General features: G+C 45.2%; 2 protein-coding genes across 2 annotated transcripts; one reads left to right on the top strand and one right to left on the bottom strand.

The window, feature by feature from the left end:
• Nucleotides 1–954: 954 nt before the first annotated feature.
• On the bottom strand, nucleotides 955–4081 carry buc (bucky ball). Its single transcript, XM_048242822.1, has 7 exons — nucleotides 3992–4081; nucleotides 3770–3827; nucleotides 3545–3697; nucleotides 1877–3439; nucleotides 1672–1782; nucleotides 1376–1492; nucleotides 955–1296 (listed from the first exon to the last, which is right to left on the bottom strand). The coding sequence occupies exons 2-7, from the start codon at nucleotides 3774–3776 to the stop codon at nucleotides 1265–1267; spliced, it is 1983 nt and encodes a 660-aa protein (XP_048098779.1). The 5' UTR covers nucleotides 3777–3827; nucleotides 3992–4081; the 3' UTR covers nucleotides 955–1264.
• A 348-nt stretch (nucleotides 4082–4429) lies between these two features.
• On the top strand, nucleotides 4430–26878 carry LOC125294271 (E3 ubiquitin-protein ligase RNF31). The gene is made up of 23 exons (XM_048242810.1): nucleotides 4430–4624; nucleotides 5068–5267; nucleotides 5511–5657; nucleotides 6011–6166; nucleotides 6295–6351; nucleotides 7028–7133; nucleotides 9578–9737; nucleotides 11017–11171; nucleotides 11612–11796; nucleotides 12573–12806; nucleotides 13716–14033; nucleotides 14502–14687; nucleotides 15595–15801; nucleotides 16750–16923; nucleotides 17110–17208; nucleotides 17640–17729; nucleotides 18010–18124; nucleotides 19150–19262; nucleotides 19735–19845; nucleotides 20154–20202; nucleotides 21018–21114; nucleotides 26012–26177; nucleotides 26273–26878. Exons 2-23 carry the CDS (start codon nucleotides 5070–5072, stop codon nucleotides 26321–26323), a joined length of 3174 nt encoding a protein of 1057 aa, XP_048098767.1. The 5' UTR covers nucleotides 4430–4624; nucleotides 5068–5069; the 3' UTR covers nucleotides 26324–26878.
• Nucleotides 26879–27267: the final 389 nt, after the last annotated feature.

Raw genomic sequence — 27267 nt, 5'->3', positions numbered from 1 at the left:
GACATAGGCCTATGCATTCTTCTGATAATGCCATAGGAATCATTTACCTTAAAACACCGACTGCGTGGTCCTTAACCTAAAAAAAGATACTTGAATATTTGTCGGACACGAGTTGGTTTTTTAAACTGTATCGCAAATTATTCATCAATTAAGCAAGTCTACATTAGGCCTACCGAGGGACTTAGCCTACTTTACATAGAAAAGTTTGTCATACTCGCCTGCAGCAGTCCTGTTACTTCTTGTTCTCAAAATGTTTTGACAGCTGATCAAGGCATGGTGGTTCTTTCACACACCCCTCTAGAACGCCACCGCAACCAATGGAGTTTGAGCTCCCCTGAGGCATAGATTTTCAAACCACGCCCATTCCGTGACTAGACACGATACAGGCCTTGTTTTAAAGATCTTTGAATATGTGGTCTACAACGCCTTCAGTCGCGAGTTTAAAAAGAAACAGGTTTGTTTTAGCTGAAGAGAAGTCTGCCCTCCTAGTCTGCACTGTCCTAGTCTGTCCCTGATTACATAGCTTTTCCTCAATGGAATTCTTTAGATTCCATTAAAAATGGTAAGTATTAAATCTAGTCAACCTATTAAGTAGGTTTTAAAAATTAAAAGGCTGCAACAAGAAAATATAACCCAATAGTCTACATGGAAGTGTTGAGACAAACATACACAGACAGGAAGTGGAAGGAAGCAGCTACACACGTTTCAGTATAAGCATTTAATGACACTGCAAGCAAGATGGAAATATTACATGTCAAAACAACTCTGCAGGTTTTAAAACAAAATATGCATAAAAAGTGATTAAAGTGGACTGGCTGAGAGAAAAGAACAGGCAATTTCTTGGTCCAATTACTGATAGCATTTCCAATGTTCAATAGTTATGCAAGCCTGAGGAGTAGCATCAGTGGGTTGTGCTTTGACAGTGCAAAGAGCAGATTCTCTCTCTTTCTCTCCCCATCAAGCAAGTTCTAACCTACACCTCCCAGATCAGACCTTGCCCATGCAGGGGCTTAGAGGCACCTGCCATAACACAGCCCAGTGACTGCACACCTCAGGAAGGATTAAGATGAATGCATAGCATTCAAGTACAATACAAACAATGGAAACGCAGCCCAAGAAATGTTGCAGTCCATTACAAATACATTTACAGTGGTGTCTTATTACAATGTGCTTTGTGTACATTTCCTAGAATAGAGGGTGTTATAAGAATATAAATATATATATTTAAAGTTTACAATATTAGAGCAGTTCATATTAGCATGATTCAGTATCTTGTGCCCTTTTTCTTTGCAGACCCTGAAATGAGGAAGGTTTGGAATGTTAAATGAAAACAAAACTTGGAGGCCAAAAACAAGCGAGACTAGCCTTACTCTACCTCTGCCTCTTTTGTAATGGGAACACTCTGCGTCATTATAGTCATCAAATTCATTCCGCCTGGGCTTCGGCAACTCAAACCTCTTGCAGGAGGACCCTCTTCGTGCAGCTTTCAAACCTATGACAAAAATGAGAAAAATAATTGCCTTTAGGGGGGAGAACGGGCATCAAATCGGTAGCACAAGCTCTTTGGGAATTCTGTGTGCCAAGAATATTATTCCACCAAAACAAAAGCTACTATAGCCACGTACAAAAAGTACAAGTCCTGCCTCACGCTTAGGGGGAAAAATGGCCTACCCAGTTCTTGGTTCCTGTTGCCAGGTTTCCATGGCTTTGCTTTGGGTTTCCCAGCACCGTTACCCCAGCCCTCTTTGTCAGGGCCCGTGGTGCAGTCACCCCACTGTTTGTCTAGAAATATACAACAGATAGAGATTTAAATGGCACAATAATGCCTAAGCCAACAGCAAGAAAAGAAACCGATAGAAAAAAAAACGTGTCTTACCAGAGTAGGATCTTGGGGGAGCACTGCGTGAAGGTCTTCCTGTATTCTTGTCTGTTCTGCCAACGGCTTTGCGCTCACAGCACTCCCTCAAGTAGCCATGGCCCTGCTCACCCCGATCTGTTCCTCCACTTTCCCCACAGTAATCCTGTTTGGGTCTGTGTGTAGGAGCCCGGTAACATGGCGACGCAGAGCGCCTGCTGGACTGTGGCCGGTAGTTGACCGGGACCTCATGGGCTTCATAAGAACTCCATTCATCTTCTCCCTCCACCGAGTCCGCTTCGTCTAACACCCCACTACGGCCACAGCAGTCGGTCATCTCAGGATAGTCGGCGTGTGCAAACTCGGGACTCGATGCCCTCAGGCTCAGGCCACAGGTGGAACAAGTCTCCTGGCAAGCTGTGCAGTGCTCCTCTGAACCTGCACTCCCCAAATCCCCTTTACGGAGCGCAGAATAGGAGTCATTGCCCTCATCGTCCAGCCTGTCGCCTTGGACACAGACGGGCTCAGAGACTAGGTCCACATCCTCCACATCCGTGAACAGCTCGTCTCTGGAGGACAGCTCGTCCAGAGATGGACTGAGGACGCTCTGCCGCTCCTGGTCTGCGTGAGGATAATAGCTGTAGCTGCCGGTACTCAGGAGGCTTCTGACGGGAGGCAGCAGGGAGCTCACCTTCTCTGCACACCAAAGGGGATTAGACTTCTCCAGCAGAGAGGTTGTGGTCATTTTAGTGCAGGGCAGGCGGAGGATGCGAAAAGGCAAGTCCTCCACATCTCCAGAGCCTGGGCTTACCGGAGAATCAGCCTCTGGAATGGGGTCAGAACCTCTCACCAAATTGGAGTCATCTTTGGAATGTAGACTCTCGGATGGGCTGTTTGCCTCTTTTGACTCAAGACTCTGGTTCGAAGGGCCACAATCATGCACTCCAGAGTCAGGATAGGGAGTGGACGCACCATCTTCCATTTGTTGTCCATCTTGCACCGCGAGGTTCTGCGATAACAATGGTTGGTCAGATTCTGTCCCTTTCCCAGTTAGGCACACATCATGAATAGAGGAGCCATCGAGTGGCATCACATCAGAGAGAACGCACTGCTCCAAACAGCCCTGGCTGGATTCGGCATCATAGAACGCAGCAGAGGATTCACCGAGAGATGACTGCTGAATGGCAGGGTCTCCTTGTTTCTGGCTGTTAAAGCGTACTCTTTGAGGCAGAGGTGCATCCAAAACTGGTCTATCTGAACCACTGGGCACCTCTTCCTTTCCAGGATACAAAACAGCAGCAGGGGTTGAGGAAACGACTGCGCGGTTTGAGCCTAAATCCTCGGCAGGTGGGTCAGTGTCACTGACCACATCATATGGCTCTGTTTGGGCCTCAGAACAGGCAGTCTCCCGCTGCAAGGAAGACTGCTCAGCATGGTTAGGGTAGTTCCCATCTTGGGTTGAAGGAAATGAATAGTGGTGGCTGAAGCTTCTTCGGTAATCTGTTGGATACAGGGGAGCCTGGGGAACTACATAAGGCTGCTGCATATATTGGACTGGTGCCATGTATCGTCCATACGACATGGCTGCAAGACCAAATAAAATTTTAAAAAAGATCAGCATGGTAAGAGCACATGTAATTGACAATTTAATGATTCATCCTCTATTTCATTACATGTTGACATGCATACCTGGCCATGGAAAACCATACTGACTGTATGGATTCATATTCCATGGGTAGGATGTGAAATAAGGTTGAGTGGGTTGTGGAACATAGAGAAATGGTCTAGTGTGGTGTAGTGGATGCCCCCAATTCCCATTGAGTGGATATTGATTCTTCATGTCTGAAAAAAGAACGGTCAGAAATAGACTAGACATGATATAACGTTGTGCTGGTGAATTAGAGATTAACCTACCTTCCATTTCTCCTACAGGGACAAAAAGACACAACACAGGATACTGCACACTGCAATACTGAAAGGTAAGAAGTCATTAAATCAGCCATGTAAAGTCAGGTCAAGTTTGAATGTCAAGTTCATGTTCTAAAATCTACCAGCCTATATGACTTAATTTACTTCTGTAGTTCAAGAGAGGCAACATCTACAAACAAGGTCTACAAACAAGTACAAGCTACTGACCTTGAGTGACCGTGACAAAACGTGGACATGGGGGGGAAAAAAAGTGCACTAAAAGACAACTCACAAACAACACTCCATTTATAGGCTTTCCAAGCTACGAACAGGCTGGTTGATCGTTTCCTGTCACAGGCTGCAATTGCCAGATAGCATTCAGGTGTGTTGCATTGCGTCACACTCTGCAGGCCAACTTCTGTTTGTCGGTAGGTCGCCACATTTTATCAACAAAAAACACAACAAAGGGAAAGCCGTGCAATGTTTCTACATGTGCTTAGAAGTAGTCTTACCACAAACGAATTAGCCTAAATACGTGGAAATTCGTCAAGAGGCCTACACCAGTTTGCCTGCAATGACATTGACAAACCACTAGATGGACATCTTGACAATAATCATGAGGCGTGCATCTTTTATTTTGAAGAGAGTCGATAGCAGGCTCGGCTCAGCCATGTTGGTTCTGTCAGTCCGAGGGTTAACGTTACTGTGTTGCAGCAAGATGCAATGGAGTCTTGAAGCACGATAATGTTTTGTATTTGGCAGCTAGTGGTGGATACAACGTGACAGAACATGTGGGATTTGATTTACGACGAGCCGTCACTCCGATTTTATATCTGCGTTTAAAAGCAGTTATCGCCATAGGTATGTAAACAAAATGTGAGTGGCATGGGTCCCTGAGATAGCTAAGTTAACGTTAGCTAGCTAGTATGTCATTGTCACAGTTCTGTATTTTTACCAGCTGCTATAGCTAAATAACCGCACCTCAATAACAAATTACTAGGTGTTACCACCAACACAATGACAACCAAACTGGTTTAACAGGCTAAGAGTAGCTCTAGCTAGTAGTCACTACTGTAGTCACTTGTAGTGACAATCGTGCACAGTGAGGTCTGTCTGTCTTACCGACCTAGTCTCTGCTTGTCACTGCTTATAGTGTAGCTGCTAGGTATTAGTGAAAATCATTGGGCCGATGTGGTTTTGAAAGTCAGTATTCAACTAAGTAAAATTGCTGTTTGAGATTGTTGTTGTGAGTTCTAAGTTTATTATTGTGAGTTTCATTGTTAATGAAAATTCTCGGTCTCTAGCCATGGACAGTCTGTCAGAAGAGCTTGAGGAGGTCAGAAGCAGGGCAGAGGCGTGTCTCTCCTCGCCGTGCTCAGCCCATGAAGTCCGGGCAGGTGTATGTGCCATGGCCAACCTTCCCCTACCACCTGCTGCCAAGTACCAACAAATCTCAGCAGAGGTGATGTTGAAGGAAAACAGTGCTGGCAATAACAAGAAAGAGGTGAGCATAGGAATGCATACATTTTCTTGTATTAAACTCAATTGATAGTCAGTGGTGACATATTACATTAAAACCTGACTGTTTGCTTTTCAATATGAAATGTGATATTAAAGACAGCCGTACAATTTTCAGAATTAAGTTGTCTTTATTTTGGCCTCTTTCATCATTCAGTTTTTCTGTGTGTGCGTGTGTGCGTGCTTGTGCGTGTGCATGTGTGTGTGCATCTGCTGCTGTTCCTTTTAGATCATAGGGTCTTTGCAGAGACTCTCCACAGCTCTTAATATCCTAGAGAAGTATGGATCAAATCTCACCAGCTCCAACAGGCCAAAGTATTGGCGGACTGTAAAGCACAATAACCCTGTCTTCAGAGCAACAGTGGACGCCATTAAGGTAGTCGAAGGTGTTCTCATTAATCAAGTAGATTTTATTGTCATCTCAACAATATACCATGCATGTACACAGTAACACACAACAATGTGGCTCCAGATTAACAGTAAACACAATGCACACACATAATACACCGATGTTAACACATGTACACGCGACAACACATGCGAGCACTTATATATAGAAGTAACATGTAAGTGCACAGACGCATAGTAGCAGTGATCTGTATACCACTTCAAGTCTAACAAGGTGTGTTTGACACATCACTTCCAATACCATCCTAATGTGAAAAGGTTTGTGTCATTTCAGAAGGACCAGAGTGGGACTTTCAGTTGTTTTTCTCATTGTTTTTTCAGGGGGGTCGGGCAGTGCTCTGTCTCTATGGCTATACCAATCAACAAGCTGATGGTCTCAGCTTCCCCGATGAAGTCCAAGAACCAGATATTCAGAAGGTGTCCTCGGTCACGCTGGAGGTCATGAGTCTGAGGATGGAACTAGACATGCTCATCCAGGTCTGGATTTCTCTCAATCTTAGCCATCAGTCTAGAGGTTACATGTGGGGAGTGTCTTTAAGTATCTTTATTTAAGGTTTTGTCTGTTTCTTGTTTCTCTCTCTCTCTCTCTCTCTCTCTCTCCAAAGGAGTCTCATCCTCATCCAGAGTTCTTTGAGACACTGGTTCCATCAGTATTTCAGCAGGTAATTCTATTCTTCTCACCCTATGTAAATGTCTCCCCCTATCTCAGTCTAAATGTTAATACAACCTGTATTTATCTTATTCCTGTGCTAGCTTTAAAGCAGCACTAAACAAGATTTGCTCTCTGGCTCCCCCTACAGTTCAGAAGCGCAATAATAAACAAAAGGAAACATGCGTCTTTTGCAACAAAATATGACCATAACTCCGATATAATGTAGAGGGGAATAAGTATATATACTTTTTTCATCCTGTGAGGGAAATTTGGTCTCTGTATTTAACCCAATCGGTGAATTAGTGAAACACAAACAGCACACAGTGAACACACAGTGAGGTGAAGCACACACTAATCCCGGTGCAGTTAGCTGCCTGCTTCAACGGCGGCGCTCGGGGAGCAGTGAGGGGTTAGGTGCATTGCTCAAGGGCACTTCAGCCGCGGCCCACTAGTCGGGGCTCGAACCAGCAACCCTCCGGTTACAAGTCCAGAGTGCTAACCAGTGGGCCACGGCTGCCCCAATGCACCAACAGCAGTCACTAGAAAGTTGCTAGGTCGGTCATCACCTATAGAGGGCCGCTCAGACAATGGCAGAAGTGCTTAGGTGTTATGAGGTTATGTGCCATTAAAATGATTTTGGAAACGTTATGTTAAGGTGAAAAAAACATGTGAATTCCATTCCCCAGGAGGAGAAGGTGTTGGGCTCCCCCTCTGATGCTCCTTGGGAAAAGCAGGATAAGCCTGTGGTATCTCTCACTCCACCCAAAGCATCCTCCTCTACTAAGTCCACTGGTAGGTTGGGTCTCTTAACAGCTTCTGGCGTTCTGTCCTGAGTTCATTCTGCTGATATGAGATGTTGCCTTCGCTGACTGTCTTTGCTTCCTATCGGGACCTCTGCTGCATTGCACTGCATTGCTTTCATCAGACAGTGAACTCTCTCTTTCTCTCCTGCCTTTCCTCTCTCTCTCTCTCTCTCTCTCTCTCTATCCCCCTCTCTCCCTCTCTCTCCCCTCTCTGTCCCTCTCCCCTCCTCTCTCTCTCTCTCCCTCTTTCTGTCTCTCCTTCTCTCTCCTGCCCACTCTCGGTTGGAGCAGGTTGTTCCCTCTGTGGCGGCACGGCTTCTGTCTTGTGTGCTCCGTGTGGTTCTATTCGCTTTTGTGAGTCTTGTGACATGGCCTTCCACTGCCACCCTAGCAGAGCCGCCCATAAGCGGGAGCCCGCGCTGACCACTGTGAGTCTTGTGACATGGCCTTCCACTGCCACCCTAGCAGAGCCGCCCATAAGCGGGAGCCCGCGCTGACCACTGTGAGTCTTGTGACATGGCCTTCCACTGCCACCCTAGCAGAGCCGCCCATAAGCGGGAGCCCGCGCTGACCACTGTGAGTCTTGTGACATGGCCTTCCACTGCCACCCTAGCAGAGCCGCCCATAAGCGGGAGCCCGCGCTGACCACTGAGAGGCAGGGTGAGCATGCACACACCAGCGCGCGCAGGGCGTCCCCCCCCCCTTCACACGCGTGCCGTGCGCCTCAGTTCACGGCTACGTTTGGCCTCCACAGGTTGAAATGGTAGGAGACTACTGGAGTCTTCAGGTTTGAGTCCCAGGGAGTGCAGACACTGATGAAATAGTATGCCTTGAGCCTTGACTTTTTGAGCCCCTCTGCTAAATGATGAAAGTATAGCCTGAGTTCAGTTGGTACTTGCTGTTTCTCAATTCTCAACTGGATCAATTGAATATATTGAAATGCTGAACTGAAACTGAACAGCTCATTTGCACACTTGCACACTGTTTCATCTGTCTATTCGCAGTTCTTCCTATTCTGTCGCTGGTTATGAATCACTTGGTTTCACACTCTTTGCCTCAATGTCTACTTTTATTTGTGGGTGTTTTCACACTTGCTCCCTTTCAGGCTTTTAACCCTTAAAGGAGTACGGGAATGTTGGGAAATGAACGTTCTAAAGAATATCTGGGTTCATTGAATTAAACATAGAATTTTAGAACCTTCAATTGTTGCGGAACTTAGAACGTTCAAAAACCTACACCTTTAAGGGTTAAAAGAACTCTTATCCATCTATGACTCGGCATTTTTTCTGCATTATGTGAACACGCCAACCAAACTCAGACCCCTCTAACACGAACCAAACTTAGACGGAGGTAGTTCGCTTTGAAGTCAGCGGCACGGTTGTTCACGGTGTGCAATGTGAACACAAATCGCCATGGGTTTGGGCTCATGATGGGCTCATGATAGGCCTACTATAGGGCAGCCGTGGCCTACTGGTTAGCGCTCCGGACTTGTAACCAGAGGGTTGCCGGTTCAAACCCCGACCAGTAGGCACGGCTGAAGTGCCCCTGAGCAAGGCACCTAACCCCTCACTGCTCCCCGAGCGCCGCTGTTGTTGCAGGCAGCTCACTTCGCTGGGATTAGTGTGTGCTTCACCTCACTGTGTGTTCACTGTGTACTGAGTGTGTTTCACTAATTCACGGATTGGGATAAATGCAGAGACCAAATTTCCCTCACGGGATCAAAAGAGTATATATACTTATACTTATACAGACATTTGTAAGCTAATTTGGCTACAGCCAAACAAGGTTGTTCTAATGTTAACATTAGACTGAATCTTTTCATCCAAACTAACAATGTAGAATGTAGCTAGGCTATTATGTCTCTGTCGAACTCTTCTTCAGTTGGGCTTTTGTTCCCTTGTCATTTGGACGTGAGCTAAAGTTGGACATAGTAACAGTAACCAGGTGGGGCGGGCCTACCATTGAATTACAGTACAAATTGTGATTGGCTGGCGTGTTGACTGACAGTTCAAGAGAATATTATATATATTATAATATTTTTTCAGAATTAATTCAGACCAGAATTAATTCTGAATATATGTTATATATATATATTTCAGAAAAGAAATTAATTTATGAAACAAAATCACCACACCAATTATGGATTATGATACTTATTTCAACCTGATAATGAATGATGATGAAAATATAACCCAGAGCAGCTACATAGCTCATAATGTGAATACAAAATGAACGGAGTTCCTTTTGTTTTAGTAGACTGAGTTTGGTTCTTTTAAGGGACTATGAGTGAAAACACCCTAATTTGCTTGTTTTAATCTCCAATTTATATCTTTTTTTTTTTTATGTTTTTTGCAACGATATAGCCATAGACACTGATATGGCATTAAACTAAATGACTACTACTATTAATACTGCCCCACTGTCCCTATGCAGATAACTGCACCATATGTGGGATCTTCCCAGTCTCTGCCCAGTGTCCAGTCTGCGTGCAGAGGCTGTGCTCGGAATGCGACCGGCTGTACCACTCCCACCCAGCACGCGCCAGCCACAGCAGGATCACCGTGGCCTCCGCCAAACCCTCCAAGTCCATCAGGTGAGCAGGAGAGACGTGACCACCTGCTGCTTAAGTATAAGTATGCGGTTAAACAAAGTAAACTAAGATAACCAAATAAAACAGGTATAGTATAGGTATATATACTCTTTTGATCCCGTGAGGGAAATTTGGGCTCTGCATTTATCCCAATCCATGAATTAGTGAAACACACTCGGCACACAGTGAACACACAGTGAGGTGAAGCACACACTAATCCCGGCGCAGTGAGCTGCCTGCAACAACAGCGGCACTCGGGGAGCAGTGAGGGGTTACTGTAGGTGCCTTGCTCAAGGGCAGCCGTGCCTACTGGTCGGGGTTCGAACCGGCAACCCTCCGGTCCGAAGCACTAACAAGTAGGCCACGGCTGCCTACACTGACCGTGGACCCTCATTTGACTCATCCATGTTTGCACTTCAGGTCCTGCCCATGGTGTTAAATTAACAAATTGATTTTACTTAATTGTTATATTCGCATTAGTTAGACTTCAGACTTTGCACTCTTACAAATTACTGTAGAACTTCTTGGTCACTTTACAGTGTCTACTTCTAAGAGTCAATACAATACAAGCTGTTCTAAGGAAAGCATGTACATCTAGCATGGATTCATGTGGCATGGTATATAGTTTGCAAGGCCAGTTTAATTGGCAGTGTTTGAGAGACTTGAGTTTACTAGAGGTGTTTTAAAGAAGCCCTATGCAAGTCTGGTTATTCCTTTGCTGTTTCTGGGTTTTCGCCTGATTTGGGCTCGCATTTTTCATGACATGGCTCCCCCTGCAGCTTTGGTAGCAAGTGACTGCTACGCTAAACCCCCATTAGCTAGCGAGGTAGCCATCAAGAAACCAAGCTAAACACATACAGGGCTCACAATAAAACAGTCGAGCAAACACATTGTTCAAGAGACTATCAAATCACATTACAAAAACGAAGTTCACCCAAGGGAGTCGGAATCCGTTTTGCAGTCTTCTTAGAAACTACAATCTGACTACATTTTCGAAGGCGCGATTGGATACTTCCGCTGAGTTACATCCGGATGTGTTCGGACCGCGACCAGAAAGTTGCATATTCGGTTTTTCCGCGGAGAAGCACTAGGGGGAGACGAAGCACCCACCAAACGACCCAAAAAGTGTTGTAGAACCATCAGAACGACTCTCAACCTGCATAATTAAGGTCATTTTTGCTAAAATTGTTGCATAGGGCTTCTTTAAGTACCTGTATGTGAAATATAATTGATTCTGACAGGTCTGTTCTTGGTGTCCTGTTCTTTCCTGTCTGTCCGTCAGTGCATCCTTGTCCTCCTGGCAGTGTGTCCACTGCACCACACTGAACCGGATGCAGGAGGTGCTGTGTGGCATGTGTGAGCGCCCCCGTCTGGCCGCCACTGCACTGGCAGCCACTAGCGCACCACTGGAGGAGTTGCAGCCCTCCACTATCACAGGTCTGAGATCAGCCGCTCTGTCTCTGTCTGTCTTTCTCTGTCTTTCTTTCCTTCTTAGTTTCTTTCATTATTTCGGTCTTTCTTTCTTTCACTCAGTCTCTCTCTCCTTCGCTCTCTCTTGATTGCCATCTCTCTGTTTCACCTCCACTGTAATATTGTATTCTAATATTGTATTGTACCAGCTGTAACTGAAGGTGCTGTGTGTGTGTGTGTGTGTGTACTCGGCGGTAACTGAAGGTGTGTGTGTGTACTCAGCGGTAGCTGAAGGTGTTGTGTGTGTGTGTGTGTGTGTGTGTGTGTGTGTGTGTGTACCCAGCGGTAGCTGAAGGTGGTCTGTGTGTGTGTGTGTGTGTGTGTGTGTGTGTGTGTGTGTGTACCCAGCGGTAGCTGAAGGAGCTGTGTGTGTACCCAGGGGTAACTGATGTGTCCTCCTCCGGCAGAGTGGCAGTGTAAGAGCTGCACAGTGGTCAACTCGGGCAGCAGTGTTCTGTGTGAGGTGTGTGAGCGCCCCCGTCTGGCCACACGCCCGCCTGCCACACCCTCTCATCCGCCTGCCACACCCTCACGTCCGCCTGCCACACCCTCACGTCCGGCTGCACCCACTCTTGGTCTTCAGGAGAGTCAGGTATCAGTCTCTCACTCTCTCGCTTTTTGATTGACCACATTAAGCTCCTTGACTAGCCTGACATCTTCATACTCAATTCTAGTCAGAATATGAGTCTGATACTGCTCCATTGGGACGTAATTATGGGGCGTGTTTCAACCGATACAGGGGGGAAAATGCCTCTGCACTCAATTGGATAGACCTAACCAATCAGAGTAATGAAATAGCCTAACGTGAGCTATAAAAAGAACACCTGAACCATTCTTCTTCTCCACAAATGCTAGTACAGCAGGCGATAGCAAAATCTAACATCTAGCAACAGCGTTTTTTATTGCAAACAAAATCAACCGCGTGCTCAGCATGCTCAGGTGACGTGATAGACAAGGCATTGTTGCTCATCTGTCCATTATCATACAAGCCCGCCCAAACAATTTGATTGGTCCGAAATGCTCTGGTTAGGGCATAGTTGCTTCTCAATGGAACAAGTCCAGACCCAATTTCCCAACCTAAAATTTTATGGACGGGGCTAAGTCCGGGCTGGCTTTCCAGGCTACTCCTTGACCGCTTAGTGTACAGAATAATCATTTAACCAGCCATATAGAATGTGGGGGTAAATGCTAGCATTTTACAATATTTGTCCTAGCAAAGCTAATAAAATAAAACCGCTCATTTATAATGACCAGTTTGTGTGTAATAATTTGACTCTTTTGTAAGAAACACTTTTGCAAGCAAAATTCATATGAAGTGACATTTAGAAAAAAGTTTTTCAACAAGACTCTCTCCTCTGTCTCTCTCAGTGGGTGTGTCAGTTCTGCACTTACGCCAATCACACACCATCTTCCACCTGCGAGATGTGTGACCTCCCGCGGCCCGAGCCCGCCCCCTCGCCCCCCAAACTGCGAACCCCGTCCCCAGTCAGGGACTTCCCACAGCTGTCCATCAAGACCAAGGGCCCAGCGTCCGACGACCCGGACGTGAAGCGCCAGCGACTGATGAGGGAGGAAGGACTCAAGCTGATCCAGCTGATCCGCGTGAGTCATCACTCCAGTCGCTTAGTTTGTTTGCTTGATTTCCGCCTAGTGTTAGTTAGTGTTATGAGTACAAACTCAGTTATATATTTATTTTGTAGAATTGACTAGTCTTAGTTTTGTTTGTATTTACTTTAGTCTTTAATTTATTTCAATTTAGTCAGTTTTGCATTTTTCCATTTTATTTAGTTTTAATTTAGATTTAGTTTATTTAGCATTTATTTGAGCAGTGAATTTTTTTTTGGACTGCTAGTTTTAGTCTGCATTTTTGTAACTGTAATAACTTTGGTCAACCCTGGGCCTGGCTGTACCCTGCGCTGGGTCCACTCCATGCACAGAGATACAGTATGCCAGGTCCTGGCTGACACTGCCCATAAAGATGAGCTTGCACACCTTGATATTGGATATGTCACCTGTATTTACTTTACTTGGCTATGTGTCATACACGTCGTCTTTAGCTGTGGCACATCCATGGGTAAGTAATATAATGATGGATAGTTTTTATTCCCAAACAACATCCCAGACCTAATGAACAATCATTGTACTAAGTGGTGATATTGAAATTGTGTCTTCTGATAATGTGACATTGTGTGTGTGTGTGTAAGTGTGAGGGTGTGCTTGTTGGGTATGTAGTGTGTTGTGTACACACTTTAAAGCCTGTGGATTTGTAGACAGGGATTTTGAAGCTTTTTTTTTTCAGAGAAGAGGCTTTTTTGTTGAACCTTTCTCTATCTGTCTCTCTGTCTGTCTGTCTGTCTCTCTCTCTCTCTCTCTGCCTCTCACCTCTGTCTCTCTTCGTCGCTCTTGCTTCTCTTTCTTTGCGCTCTCTCATTACTCTGTTTTCCTCTCTCTCTCCTCTCTCTCTCTCGCTCTCTCTGTCTCTCCTCTCTCTATTTCTTTCTCACTCCTCAGGAAGGCGAGCGGAAGGGGGTGAGTCCAGAGGAGGTGTACGCGGGCGTGCGCGGCTCTGGCGACAGCAGTGTCGTGCCCTGTGATTGGTTGAAGACCGAGCTGCCCCCTTTGCTGGATGTGCTCTGCGCCCGGGCCGCCACGGTGCCGCTGGGTCCCCGAGCCCTCCATGCAGAGCCCCTGGAGCGTGCTGACGGCTCCCAGGAGCCACTGAGCCGAGGTGTGCAGCTGTCCAGAGCCGAGGCCAAGCACGCCTGGCTGACAGCAGGGGGCGACACCGAGCGGGCAGTCAAACAGGCACTGAGGGACAGAAAGGCCAAGGTCAGTCTCACCGCAGACTTCACAGACCATACTAGTGGCAGGGTTTTTTCCTGTCACTGTTCAAATGAATATAATTGTGCTAATCATGGGATATGCACCTACACCACAGTCATTCATATAGCAGATGCTTTTACTCAAGTCACCTTGCAGACACACATTGTGGTTAGTCTGTTATGTCCTAAGGTACTGTATCAAATGTATGTTATTTGCTGTGTAGGTTGAGCTTCCAAAGCACAAGGACTTTGTTGCAGAGCATCATACAGCGTAACAACGAGAGAGGCCAAAAAGACCCTTATTTTGAACAGCTCACACATATGGAGATGGCAATAACAAGACAAAGTAGCATGCCCTCTGTGCTGCTGCTCTGGTCTGTGATGTGTTTGTGAGCCCTTACCCAGTTTAAAGAGGGTGAGAGTGTGGCTCTCCCCCCGGGTCAGCCCTGGTCAGCGTGTGCCTGTGGTGTTGCAGGTGAAGGAGCTGGGCGCGCTGGGCTTCAGTGACGTGGCCCGTTGCGGGGAGGCTCTGCGGCTGAGCGGGGGCGAGGTGAGGGGCGCCTTGGCCGTGCTGCAGCGCCCCCTCCTGGAGCCCTTTCACCAGCGCATGTGGAGTGACCAGCCTGAGCCCCCCATCAACATCCACCTCCCAGACAAACAGGTAGGCTCAGCGCCACAGCAGGACATTGAACAGAACCTAAAATCTTCTGTTCAGGTCATTTCAGACAACTTTACAGAAACTGGCAGCTTTACAAGTCCCAAGAAGCTTATAGATTTGTCCATTTTTCCTGATTCTTTTCCTGTGTACCCCAGCATTACAACAAACAGCACAAGGAGTATACATCATAAAACAATATGATATACCGTAGTAGAAGTAGGTCTTGGCTGGTATATCATCCACTCTCACTGATGCCACATCAGCTGAGAATATCTCAGCAGTTTTACTGAGACTGTTATGGATGAGGTGACTAATCTTGCTAATTTTGGTGACATTCGTATCAGTGATCCAGATAGATTGAAGTGTGAAAAACGGCACTAGTCTACCTGCTCACAAACATGGGCTGGCTTGACCTGTCCGGATAGAAACCTGTACCAGCAACTGTGCTAAAAACAACCAGTTCTGCAGATGATGGAGCTCTTAAAGGGCTAAAGCTGTTAAGAGGATCATTTGTTATAACTTTCTCATCTGTGTGGGGTTTAACTGTGGAGGTCTCTGGGCGAGGATGCCTTTGCTGTCATCCTGTGGCGGTAGCATTTCATCATCAGTGTGTCAACTGTGATAGGCCGGCTCTCAGTCTTTGTGGATGTGCTCCTCAGACAAGGCCCTGCAGGGCCCTTTTGTCGGCACACAGCGCCTGTGATCTGAGATGACTCCAAACGCGCCAACACACATTCACCCACTACTTCCTGCTTTTATGGCAGGTGCTGTATCATTGAAAATGTAAGACTTTTTACCGCGTGTCTCTCCCCCTCTCTCTCTCTCTCTTGCTATCCATCTCTCTCTCTCTCTATCTCTCTCGCTCTCTCTCTCGCTCTCTCCCTCTCTCTCCGTCTCCCTCTCCCTCCAGCGCGTGTGCCGCAGGCTGCTGGCGGTGTACGACTTGCCCAGCTGGGGCCGCAGTGAGCTGGCCCTGTCCCTGCTGCAGGACCCCGCCGCCCCCTACACCCTGGAGGACGTGGTGCAGGCCGTGCGCGAGTCCCACGACCGCGACTTCATACGGCGCGTGCTCGCCAAAGAATGCCCCATCTGCCTCTCTGTCTTTCCCCACAGCAAGGTACTCTACAGGCAGAGAGGGAGAGGGGGGGGGGGGGGCAGAGAGAGGGACAGGGAGAGACCGAAGGAGAGGGAGGGAGAGAGAGAGAGAGCAGGAGAAAGAGTGTGGGAGAGGGGGAGAGAGGAGATGGAGGGACAGAGAGAGAGAGCCGGAGGGGGAGAGAGAGGTGATGGAAAAGAGAGGACAGCTCCAGTCCTGACAGTTTGTTGTGTTTAATAGCTTTGTCAATTGTGTGTGGTAGCTTTGGCTCCTGTTCCATTTAGCATCGAGATGACTCCGCGCTATGTTGAGTTTAAAATTCATTGGGGATAGATGCAGAGAAAGGAGCGTAGAAGGGAGAAGAGGAAAACTACACCCAAGATATTGTGTAGAAGCAGCAACGTTAGGCTTCAGCACCAGCAGCCTGCTTTGGCTCAGAGATCACAGGAGGAGAGCAGCCACTCTGTGCAGAGGCTGCTGTCTTGTTTTCTGCAGGAGAGCGGCTCTCTAGTCAGTCAAGAGCACACTTGTTCCTGCCGTGCACAGACCTACTTTTCTATGCCTGATTTTCATAGATTTTTCACAGACACTTCAATATGAATGTGTTACTATAATGGGATCATTCCTGCATTAGAAAAATAAACAGTGTGGCCGCGCAATTGAAACGTTCCTTCTGCAAAACATAAAAATAGTCTTAGAAGACTGGTTTAATTATTTTAAATGTGTGCAACGCTCTCACGTCTGTTGTAGCCAGTTTCATTATTATAGTTATAGTAGACTAATTGTTACCACAAAACGAATTGTTACCATTTCGCGGTCATAACACTTCAGTTGTGTTCCTGGTGTAGTCCGGCACACACACACACACACACACACACACACACAACACATCCCAATTGAAGAGCATGCTCACTCCAAATGCCGGGTGTGTAAGAGTGTTGCGGTACCTGTCCCTGTGTGCGTCTCCAGATGCAGTCTCTGACGTCGTGCCAGTGCTCGGTGTGCTGCAGCTGCTTCCAGCAGCACTTCACCATTGCCGTGAGGGACAAGCACATCAGAGACATGGTGTGCCCTGTGTGCTGGGAGCCCGACATTAACGACCCCGAACACCTCAACAGCTACTTCTCCACTCTTGACATTCAGGTGTGTGTGTGTGTGTGTGTGTGTGTGTGTGTGTGTGTGTGTGTGTGTGTGTGTGTGTGTGTGTGTGTGTGTGTGTGTGTGTGTGTGTGTGTGTGTGTGTGTGTGTGTGTGTGTGTGTGTCTTGGGGTGTGTGGGGGGGGCTTTCTAGTCATCAATCTTTCAAGTTTAAACCGTGTGTGTGTGTAGCTCCGAGAGTGTTTAGAACCTGAGGTGTACGAGCTGTTTCATAAGAAGCTGACCGAACAGGCCCTCATTAAGGATCCCAAGTTCCTCTGGTGCAGTCACGTGAGTCCCCTGATATTCCATTAGGACACACAATCCGCCTTATTCATGAAACTGGAAATCTGTCCGCTTTTTTCATATTCTGTCCACTCTGTTTACATTATAACTTAGTGCAGTCTCAGCAGGCTAACTAGAATATGCTTCAACTTATATTTATTTTGAAATGTACACCACCTCATGTCACTAATACCCCATAGACCAGTACACCACCTCATGACACTAATACCCCATAGACCAGTACACCACCTCATGAAACTAAGACCCCATAGACCAGTACACCACCTCATGACACTAATACCCCATAGACCAGTACACCACCTCATGACACTAATACCCCATAGACCAGCATACCACCTCAGAGCATTCAGCACACTAATGGTGTTAAGCGTGCTGCTTTTCTCTCTCACTGCTTTATTGATGCGGGTGTTTTTCAGTGCTCCTACGGCTTCATCTATGACGGCGAGCAGCTCAAGGTCACTTGTTTCCAGTGCCGCAACAGTTTCTGTGCCCAGTGCAAGAAGCCTGTAAGCATCATGCCACAATGCTACCTCATTAAATGAGCATTCTTGATCTCACTCTGAAAAGACCCACTAAATGTCCAGAAGTTATCCTGCCATTCACTCTGTCCTCTCTCTGCCCTTCATCTTTCTATCACTTGAACTCCCTCTCTTTCTCATTTTTCTGCTCTCTCTCTCTCTCTTTCTTTCCCCTCTCTCTCCTCTATCTCTCCTTCTTTTCCCTCTCTCTCTCTCTCTCTCTCTCTCTCTCTCTCTCTCTCTCTCTCTCTCTCTCTCTGTCCAACAGTGGGAGTCTCAGCACACTGGTCTCTCCTGTGAGCAGTTCCAGTCGTGGAAGCGAGAGAATGACCCTGAGTACCAGAGACAGGGTCTGGCCGGATACCTGCGTGACAACGGCATCAGTGAGTCCACCCGATTCTGCCAAACTCACATTCACTCTGGTCACCGTGGCCAGGAACAGATCCCAAGGACTCCAACCGGGCAGTTAGACAGAGTGTTCAGTTCAACACACGTTATATTGAAAGGGATTAGGACAGCAAATGGTTTATTATCATGAATGCTGTCATGCACACTCATTGTGATGGAGGAAACTCAGCTGAATAGTGTCAGCTAAATAGTGATTGTGATGCTAAATAGTGACTGTGATGCTAAATAGTGACTGTGATGCTAAATAGTGATTGTGATGCTAAATAGTGACTGTGATGCTAAATAGTAATTGTGATTCTACATAGTGACTTTGATGCTAAATAGTGATTGTGATTCTACATAGTGATTGTGATTCCACATAGTGACAGTGAATGGAGAGGATTTGTGTCAGGTGAAGAGTGGTGTAAAATTGAACTATCAGTTATTCCCCTCTCTGCCCATTTCCCTGCTCAGTAAAGAGAGCGCGCAGGACGGTTGACAGGCCTTTGAGAGGTCAGTAGTTCTCTGCAGCTGACTGGCCAGCTCTCCTCTCCGCTACATGTCAGGCCTGGGTCAGTGGACGTGGTTCTCCAGTCCTGGAATAATAAGCCCTCAATTCAGCTCTCAATTCAGGGTTATGCACAGTGCACTCTCTCTCTCTCTCTCTCTCTCTCTCTCTCTCTCTCTCTCTCTCTCTCTCTCTCTCTCTCTCTCTCTCTCTCTCTCTCTCTCTCTCTCTCTCTCTCTCTCTCTCTCTCTCTCTGTCTGTCTGTCTGTCTGTCTGTCTGTCTTTGTCTGTCTCTCTACTCTCTTTCTCTCTCTCTCCCTGTCTCCACTGTTTATTCTCATTATGTCCTGTTGCTTGTTTCCTCACTCCCCGTCTCTCTCTCTCTCTCTCTCTCTCTCTCTCTCTCTCTCTCTCTCTCTCTCCCCCCTCCCTCATTATCCCTATTCTGTCTCTCCCTCTGTCCCTCCCTCTCTTTCCCTCTCTCCCTCCCTACCTCCCTGGTTCTCCCTGTAGCCTGTCCTAACTGCAGGTTCCAGTACGCTCTGGCCAGAGGTGGCTGCATGCACTTCTGCTGCTCACAGTGCAGATACCAGTTCTGCAGTGGCTGCAATAACCCCTTCCACACGGTAAGTGTGTGTGTGTGTGCGTGCGTGTGCGTGCTTAAAACGTATCATAGATTGCTGAATAGCTTTAATCTACTTGATTATTTAGAAATTTGATTCCTAATAAAACTTGGCTTGTGAAGTGGAATTAAATAAAGTATATAAAATGTCTGTGTGTTTATCATCCTTTATATTGAAACTGCTTAGTCACAGTTTGTTAGAGATACATAAGTTGGTGCCCAATATCTTACAAGCCATTTTACAGACATTTGAATACAGTCTGCCTAGATATGCACACACATACAGTCTGCCTAGATATGCACACACACATACAGTGCGTTTGTGTAGCAGGTTATCTCAGAGAAGAGATTTGTGGCATGTGTGGCTATAGATAGTGGGTTGAGGTGTGTTGATTTGTTTACTTGTCATCTGCATGTGTGATGGGGCATGACTGACGGGTCTGCCCCCCATCCCCACCCCCCTGCACTGCACTCAGACGTGCTCGGTGATCCAGTGCAGTGTGACGGGGCTGCACGCCCATCACCCCAGAGACTGCCTCTTCTACCTACGAGACTGGGAGCCTGCCAGGCTGCAGGCCCTGCTGCAGGTACACACACACATGCACGCACGCACGTACACACACACACACACACACACACACACACACACACACACACACACACACACACACACACAGTGAGCGAAAGAGAAAGACAGACAAACACACAAACATATGTAAACACACATACATAATAAACACAGACACACACACAACCACAGCAGGTGCAAACAGACCCACAGTTCCTCGTTGTACACAGAAATATTCAACAAATATGATCAAAAATGTGTCTTTACATTTTCTGTGCTGCACAGCCATTTTGTTTGTCCTATATATTTATTTGTCCTGTTTTTTAGAAAGAAGGGGTGGCATTCAACACAGACACACCTCCTGGCACTCAGGCAGGTGGGTTCTTGCTTTCTTTCTATCTATATATCTACCGGTATTTATCTATCTACCCACTTCTCTCTCTCTCTCGCTCTCTTGTTTCTTTCTACCTATCTATCTCTCTCTCCCTCTCCCTCATTCTTTCTCTCTCTTTCGTTTCTGCCTTTCTATCTTATCTTTATTTCTATCTCTAGGGTTAGCATCAGTAGGCCCAGCATGATGGAGGCGTAAAACAGGACACAATGAGAGAGACTTGTTGTGCTGCTTCACACATTGTGGGGCAGCCGTGGCCTACTGGTTAGCGCTTCGTACTTGTAACCGGAGGGTTGCCGGTTCGAACAACGACCAGTAGGAATGGCTGAAGTGCCCTTGAGCAAGGCACCTAACCCCTCACTGCTCCCCGAGCGCCGCTGTTGTTGCAGGCAGCTCACTGCGCCGGGATTAGTGTGTGCTTCACCTCACTGTGTGCTGAGTGTGTTTCACTAATTCATGGATTGGGATAAATGCAGAGACCAAATTTCCCTCACGGGATCATATACTTACTTATATACTTACATACACACACACACACACACACCCCCACATCCACTGGCTCACTTCGTACGTCGCACACACACACACACACACACCTCCGCATCCACTGGGTCACTTCACAAGTCGCCCAGACCTCCACCATCCTGCCGCTTTTTCTGCCTCTTCTCTCTAGAAAGCAACACACACACACACACGATTTCACTTGCATTTGCTCTTACTCACTCACACTCTCAGTCCCTCTCTCTCCCGTTCTCCCATTCTCGTGTGTGTGTGTGTGTGTGTGTGTGTGTGTGATTCAGGTTTGTGTGGAGTGATCGAACAGAAGGATGAGGGGGGCCAGCAGTCTGACTCTGCCTGTGGAGCTCAAACACAGCCTGGCCAGGCAGGCCTCTGCGAGTGAGTGACCGTCCCACACACACACTAACACACACACACACTAACACACACTCAGACCCAGGGTGCAACTTGTGTCCGTGTCTGTAGGCTATTATTTGGAAATGAGATGTGGATGTAAGTCAGGATGTTTGCTATTTGATTAGTTAAAATAAATATTGAAAAACCAAACAACTTGAAGAGAACCTGTCTTGGATCGCAGAGGACTGTCATGCAATGTTCATTTCTGGTGAGCAGTTGACAAGCAAACATGAGCTAACTGATGGCTAGAAGGAGGCTATGTAAAAGTTTGCCAATAGTTGTGTTGCCTGTTACTCATTTGACATTAATAACCAACAGTGAAAACCGTAAAAACCAAGGCAATAAAAATCTGCACGTTTTAAACCCACCAACATAATAACTTCCAACCAACGTAATAACCCAATAATTATTAGGTTTGCAGAATGTTAATACGTTGGTGGGAAGGTTAAATAAAGTTAATGTAATAACTTCCCACCAATGCAATAAATCATTGATTTAGTGAAATGGTATGTGTTTTATCAATTGTAAGGGTAAAGTCAACAATTGTCATCATCTAAACCAATCTCACGACCATAAAGCTTTCTACCCCTTACTTTTACCTTAACGTATTATTCATCACCTTTACTAGGAGCCAGGCAAAGCTAGACGGACAGGTCCCTGACCCTGGTTGCTTTGGCACCCATTGTGTTCCTTCGTTTTCAAATGAGAGGGAGTACAGATGCAGGCGACACTATACTGTAGGTTACACATTACAAGACACCTCCAAAAGCATAATTGTGAAATAGTAGAATTAAAAAGGAAATAGGCTTGATGGTACTTTGTTAACTGACATGACGTGTGATTAAGAGCATGCTCCTGATAATCACTTGATTGTCTTTTGGGCCCACACCGTCAACTTTAAGGCACCTAACCTTAACCCTTACCATAACCCTTAACTAACCCTATTTTTTTCTGTCAACCTGGACCCTAAATGACATGGATACAATCACAAGTGCTCGACTGAATATTTACTGGGCACACAGGAAAATTTCAGCATAGGTATTTCTATTTAAAGCAACCATCGCTCAAGAGGACTGGCCAACTCTCAGCAATCAACTGAAGCGTGGGACAGTCGTGTTATCTTTTATGGACAGTAGGAACACTTGACCTTACACCTCCATATGTTAAGATGCAGCATCATGTACAGTATGTGTGTCTGAATGTTGCTAAAAAGGAGAACATAGCAAGTGTGCAAATAAACCTTCTAACGGTCCTTTGGGTTCCCACGGGTCCTTAAAAGCCATGAGAATCTATGAAAATGAGGGGGGAAATCATAGCTTTGAAAATAGACATAAATAGACATGGGTAATTAAAACTGTTTGAATTTGTATACCGTACTGTAAGTCCTAAAATTATGTCCAGAATTCTATTTATAGCTGGACCTCGGATAATAGCTGGGGGCGTGGTCGATTCGGACAAATAAAGGCTGGCCCCCAAATACAAGCCGGGGTAATAATTGCCTACCAGTAGGGCTGTCAGTCCACGAGCACTAGAAGACATTGTTTCGATTTAACTCAATTAAATAAAAGAGCTCTTCTTAATATTTTATATTGTTGGTGTGGAAGAAATTTAGCTTAAAGGTCTGTAAATACTGAGTGAGTCTGAAATAAGGTTTGTCTTTCTGGTTAGGAGTTTATTAATCTCTGTGCAGAGAGGTCTCATAAGCATCAGGCAATCAGGATACAAAGACAAAGTCTGTGCAGCCAAGAGACAATCAGTTGTTTCTCACAAACACATTTATACCTCGTAAAGTATCATAATCTCATTGCATCATTGCATCATTACACCCTCTCTGCACACACAAATGACTTGGTCAATACAATCGGTTATTTAAGAATCAAGGACATTAAGAAAATTTCTAACATCATACAACACATGATTTGCCATCTGAACATCTGTTATCGGAACAGAAGTATCAAATAATAAGAACTTTAAGAACTAGATTAGTTTCCAACGGAAGAATGAATTCACACTGCACTAGAAGTATCACTTATAAGGAACAAACACAAACTTGGCTAAACTTAAACAGAAGAGTCCATTCAAAAATCTTACAGAAACACGAGTATCAAAGGTTAAGGTCCATCTTTGTCATTTTCCCCTCACATTGGTAGGTTTAATATTGTTGCCAATGAAAAGTCGTTGTCCTACACCATGGGTTTACAACACGTCCCTCTCAAGCTACCAGGTGCTTGCCGTCCCCTTCTGAGCTTGCAGGCTGAAGCAGTAGGCATAGGCTACTACTACATTTAAACACAATTGTTGCCGCGAGGCATTCCAACCTACGAATTTAATAAAAAGTAAATTGTGCATAATTTAAAAAATAACTCAATTTAGGCTATTTGGCTACGCAATAAGGTTTCCATTACAGCACAGCACACATTCAATGAGTGAATGAAACCGGCTGCCTTGTCTCGCAATAAACAGTGGGTGAAAATCCTGACACTCTTTCAACTACATGAAACTTAACCGTGAACCATCAAATACCCCCCAGATTTCAGTGCCCATCAGTCCCAACATTTAGCAATAAAACAATCCAAAAGAAAATTAAATCCCAAACCAAACCGAAAATCTTCTGCTTTTGATAGCCTACCGGTATGCCGGTTACAGGAAGTGTTGAATAGCATTGGCCCACTTTAAGAGTAGCCTTTTACTTTTATTTCTAAGAATAAAAGTCTACAACAGAAGCCTAATAAGAAAAAGGCCTGCCCCAAATAAAGGCCAGTGCTTTGCGCAGCCTAACTAAATAAAAGACCGCGGCCACAATTTGAGGATTTACGGTATGTTCTGTTAGAGAAGGCAAGAGAACTACTTTGTCAGCCATCACTGAAACATAGCACAATTGACCGTGATGCTTTTGCGAACGGTAAATTGATAAGCATTGACACATTCAAGCCTTTCTCTTTTTTAAATGTTGTCTCTGAGTTTCTGTAAAGCTATAAAGTTATTGTAAACAATTAACCTTGATTCATGTCTTAAACTGTTGGGTCTTTGAATTTGAGGGAATTGGACCTGGGAAATCCTTGAAAAGTCAATGAATTTCAAGAAGGTGTGGGAACATTGGGTCAGATTAAATCTCTTTGACAGTGTACATGGTTCAAACTTATTAACGATAAAAAAAAACAGGCAAGGGACACAACATTATTCTTTCTGAAGGACCACTTTCATTCATTTTTCCTGTATAGCTGAGAGGTTTCCTGAAACCACAAATAACTGAACTACACAAACTAGTCAAGTTTCTCTTTAAAACACAATGTTATTACATTGAACTAACACATTTTGCCACAGCAATGAATTTATCCAACAGAATCATGTAAGATGAAGATTGGTTTAGACAATTGTTGACAAGTATACCCGTACAATTGATAAAAACAGATAACGTTTCACTAAATCAGTGATTTATTACATTGGTGGGAAGTTATTACATTAACTTTTTTAACCTTCCCACCAGCGTAATAACTTCCTGCAAACGTAATTTTAGTATCTTTTTCTTTCGGTCCGTGGTTCCATAATACTTGCTTGAGGGAAACATCCCAAAACAATGGCACCTACAGTATATAATTGCTGTTGTTTTGGAAATTATTTCTCATTTCTCAAACATGCTGAGTAAAGCAATTCAACTATTGTAATTATATTTTACATTAGTAAAGCGGTCTGATGTGCATGTTGCAAGGGTGAGGTGTGCCCTATGACCCTGAAGTCTACCATGGCCAGGGGTCAGGTCAAAGAAGTTTGAGAAAGGCAAACCAATTATTGTCATTTTAACATACTGTTCCATGTTATTGGATTTTATTACACGCCTCTTCGTAATGCTGCAGAATGCTCTATTCACTTGAATGGGCCTTCCCAACATTCGGTGGTCTGATATTTACTAAGTATAACAGACCGCTGTCAAGTAAAATGGGTTTTGTGCTTCTTATTCACGTCTTCCATATCACTCCGCAATAAGTCAGGTCACTTCTTGCAATGGAACTTCATTCAAAAGAGAAAGCAGACGGTTGATCAGCTGTGTTCTAAAGAATGTTTGATTCAAGTTCGGCGTTTGTTGGGAACTATTTGTTTCTCAGCAAAAAATGAAACTAACAAATCAATGTAGAGTCATATCATGTGGATTTTTTTTTTGGTTTAGGCAAGTAGCCATGTAATAAGCAGGTGGATGTATAGAACGCCGGTCATTATCGGAAAATAAGTCCCGACAGGGCGAACAGGACCCCGACGCTCCAGCGGAGGCGCTCTATACATTATCCCTTACATAATAGCTTTTAATACCACTTCTAAATGAAATTTGAGATTAAACTTGAGGATGAAATACAATCTCTTACAAAAAAAAAGTCTTAAATTGAACTTGTTTATACCTGTAGACACCCTGGTGTGTGTGTATTGGAGTGCGTGGAGTGAAATGTTTGTCTGTGTGGGTACAGTGCTTGTGTGCTGTCAGCGCTGTTGTCATACATAGGACTGTGTGAACTATTCACACAGCCTCCATTCTGCAAGGCCTTTATTTTTAAAACCTGTTTTGTTGTCAATGTTGTCGTGTTACTGTTACTGTCACCAGTTTTTTTCCCCCCATCATGTTTCTGAAATGGATGTCCTTCATTTATACAGATTGAAAGATTACAGTAAAAGGCATTGCTTTTTGCCTCCATTAAACATGTCATGTAGTCAGCAGCAGCTCACAGTGAGTTCCTGGAGTGAGGAGGTGACTCAGAGGACAGACTGGTCAGCAAACATGGCATCTATCTGCCTCTTTCTCTCTCATTCTCTCTCTCTCTTTCTCTCTCTCTCCCTCTTTCTCTCTCTCTCCATGGGTTGAAATGTTCCAATAAACGGCTGTCCCCATAGGGAAGCACTACAGAGAGTACCTGGTCAGCCTCATCAACGGCCACTCCATTGACCCGGCCCCGCTGTACAATGCCAATGAGCTGCTGCTGGCCTGTCGGAGATACCAAGTGGAGGTGCCAAGGGGGGAGGCGGAGGACGACAGGACGTACTATTCCCGACTACTGAAGGTGAGTCAGTGTGATGACGTGTCAGTCAGGGCTCAGGGTTTGTTTGTTTGTTGTCATTTTTGCCTAAGTGACGTCATTTTGTTTTCTCCTCACAGATGCTGATGGATAACGTGCCACTTGGTGACAAAGTCCCACGGAAGAAGTGAAGGAATATGGACACACACACACACACACACACACACACACACACACACACACATACTCCTATTATGTTGTGTACTCTAAGTGTGAATTAAGGTCATTGTTGTTTACATGGTGTAGAAGTAATAGTGTCTGATAACTGCACCATTGCACTACTGGATGCTGCAGTGAAAAGGGCACTGAATGCCCTTCATGTCCTTCTGCAAGAAATGCTCTGTTATTGAATAACCCTTCAAGGAACTTACAAATATGTTATTCTATATTTACAGTGGACAGAACAAACACAAAGAGCTCTAAAGCACTGTATGCTGTCTGATTCTCTACCCTGAGACAGACTTTCAGATGCATGCCATTTTGATTGTTTTATTTATCAGATATAATATTATATAATATAAATGATGTGAATCTATATGAGTGAGAATGCTGAATCACGAGGCAGAAAAAAACAGGAATGTTTATGAGGTGCCTGTATGCATGTTGTCTAATCATGGTGTGTTTGTTGTGCTGATTGGCTGTGCCATCATGGCGTCCTTGACAAATAAAGCTCAGCTTTTCCATCACTGCCTTACAGCCTGACATCTCTCTTTCTGAATGGGTTCAGCTTATGTGGTAATCACACAAAATATGCTGTATGTATGTATGTATGGGTAGCAAATCTTGCATCAATTAGCTTTTTAGTGCCTTTCATTTTTATATGAAACCCCATTGCATTGTTAGTCACGTTGAACTTTAATCATGAGCACTCACTAATTGTGAATTTACTATTTTGATGGGTTTGTTTAGAGAGAGAGAGAGAGCTTATATTCACTGGTGAAGAACATCAACAGTGCTTTTGATGGAAACATCAATGGAGTTGCAAGAGGCCGTTATTCTCTGCAATGGAAATTACATGCACTGTAACATTTTACGATGCCATTTAATCATTCGCATACTCTACACAGATCCCGGA

Source organism: Alosa alosa, chromosome 1, assembly GCF_017589495.1.
Source record: "Alosa alosa isolate M-15738 ecotype Scorff River chromosome 1, AALO_Geno_1.1, whole genome shotgun sequence".
Lineage (NCBI taxonomy): Eukaryota > Metazoa > Chordata > Actinopteri > Clupeiformes > Clupeidae > Alosa > Alosa alosa.
The sequence above is the reverse complement of the archived record's forward strand: the minus strand, read 5'-3'. Positions and strand labels throughout refer to the sequence as shown.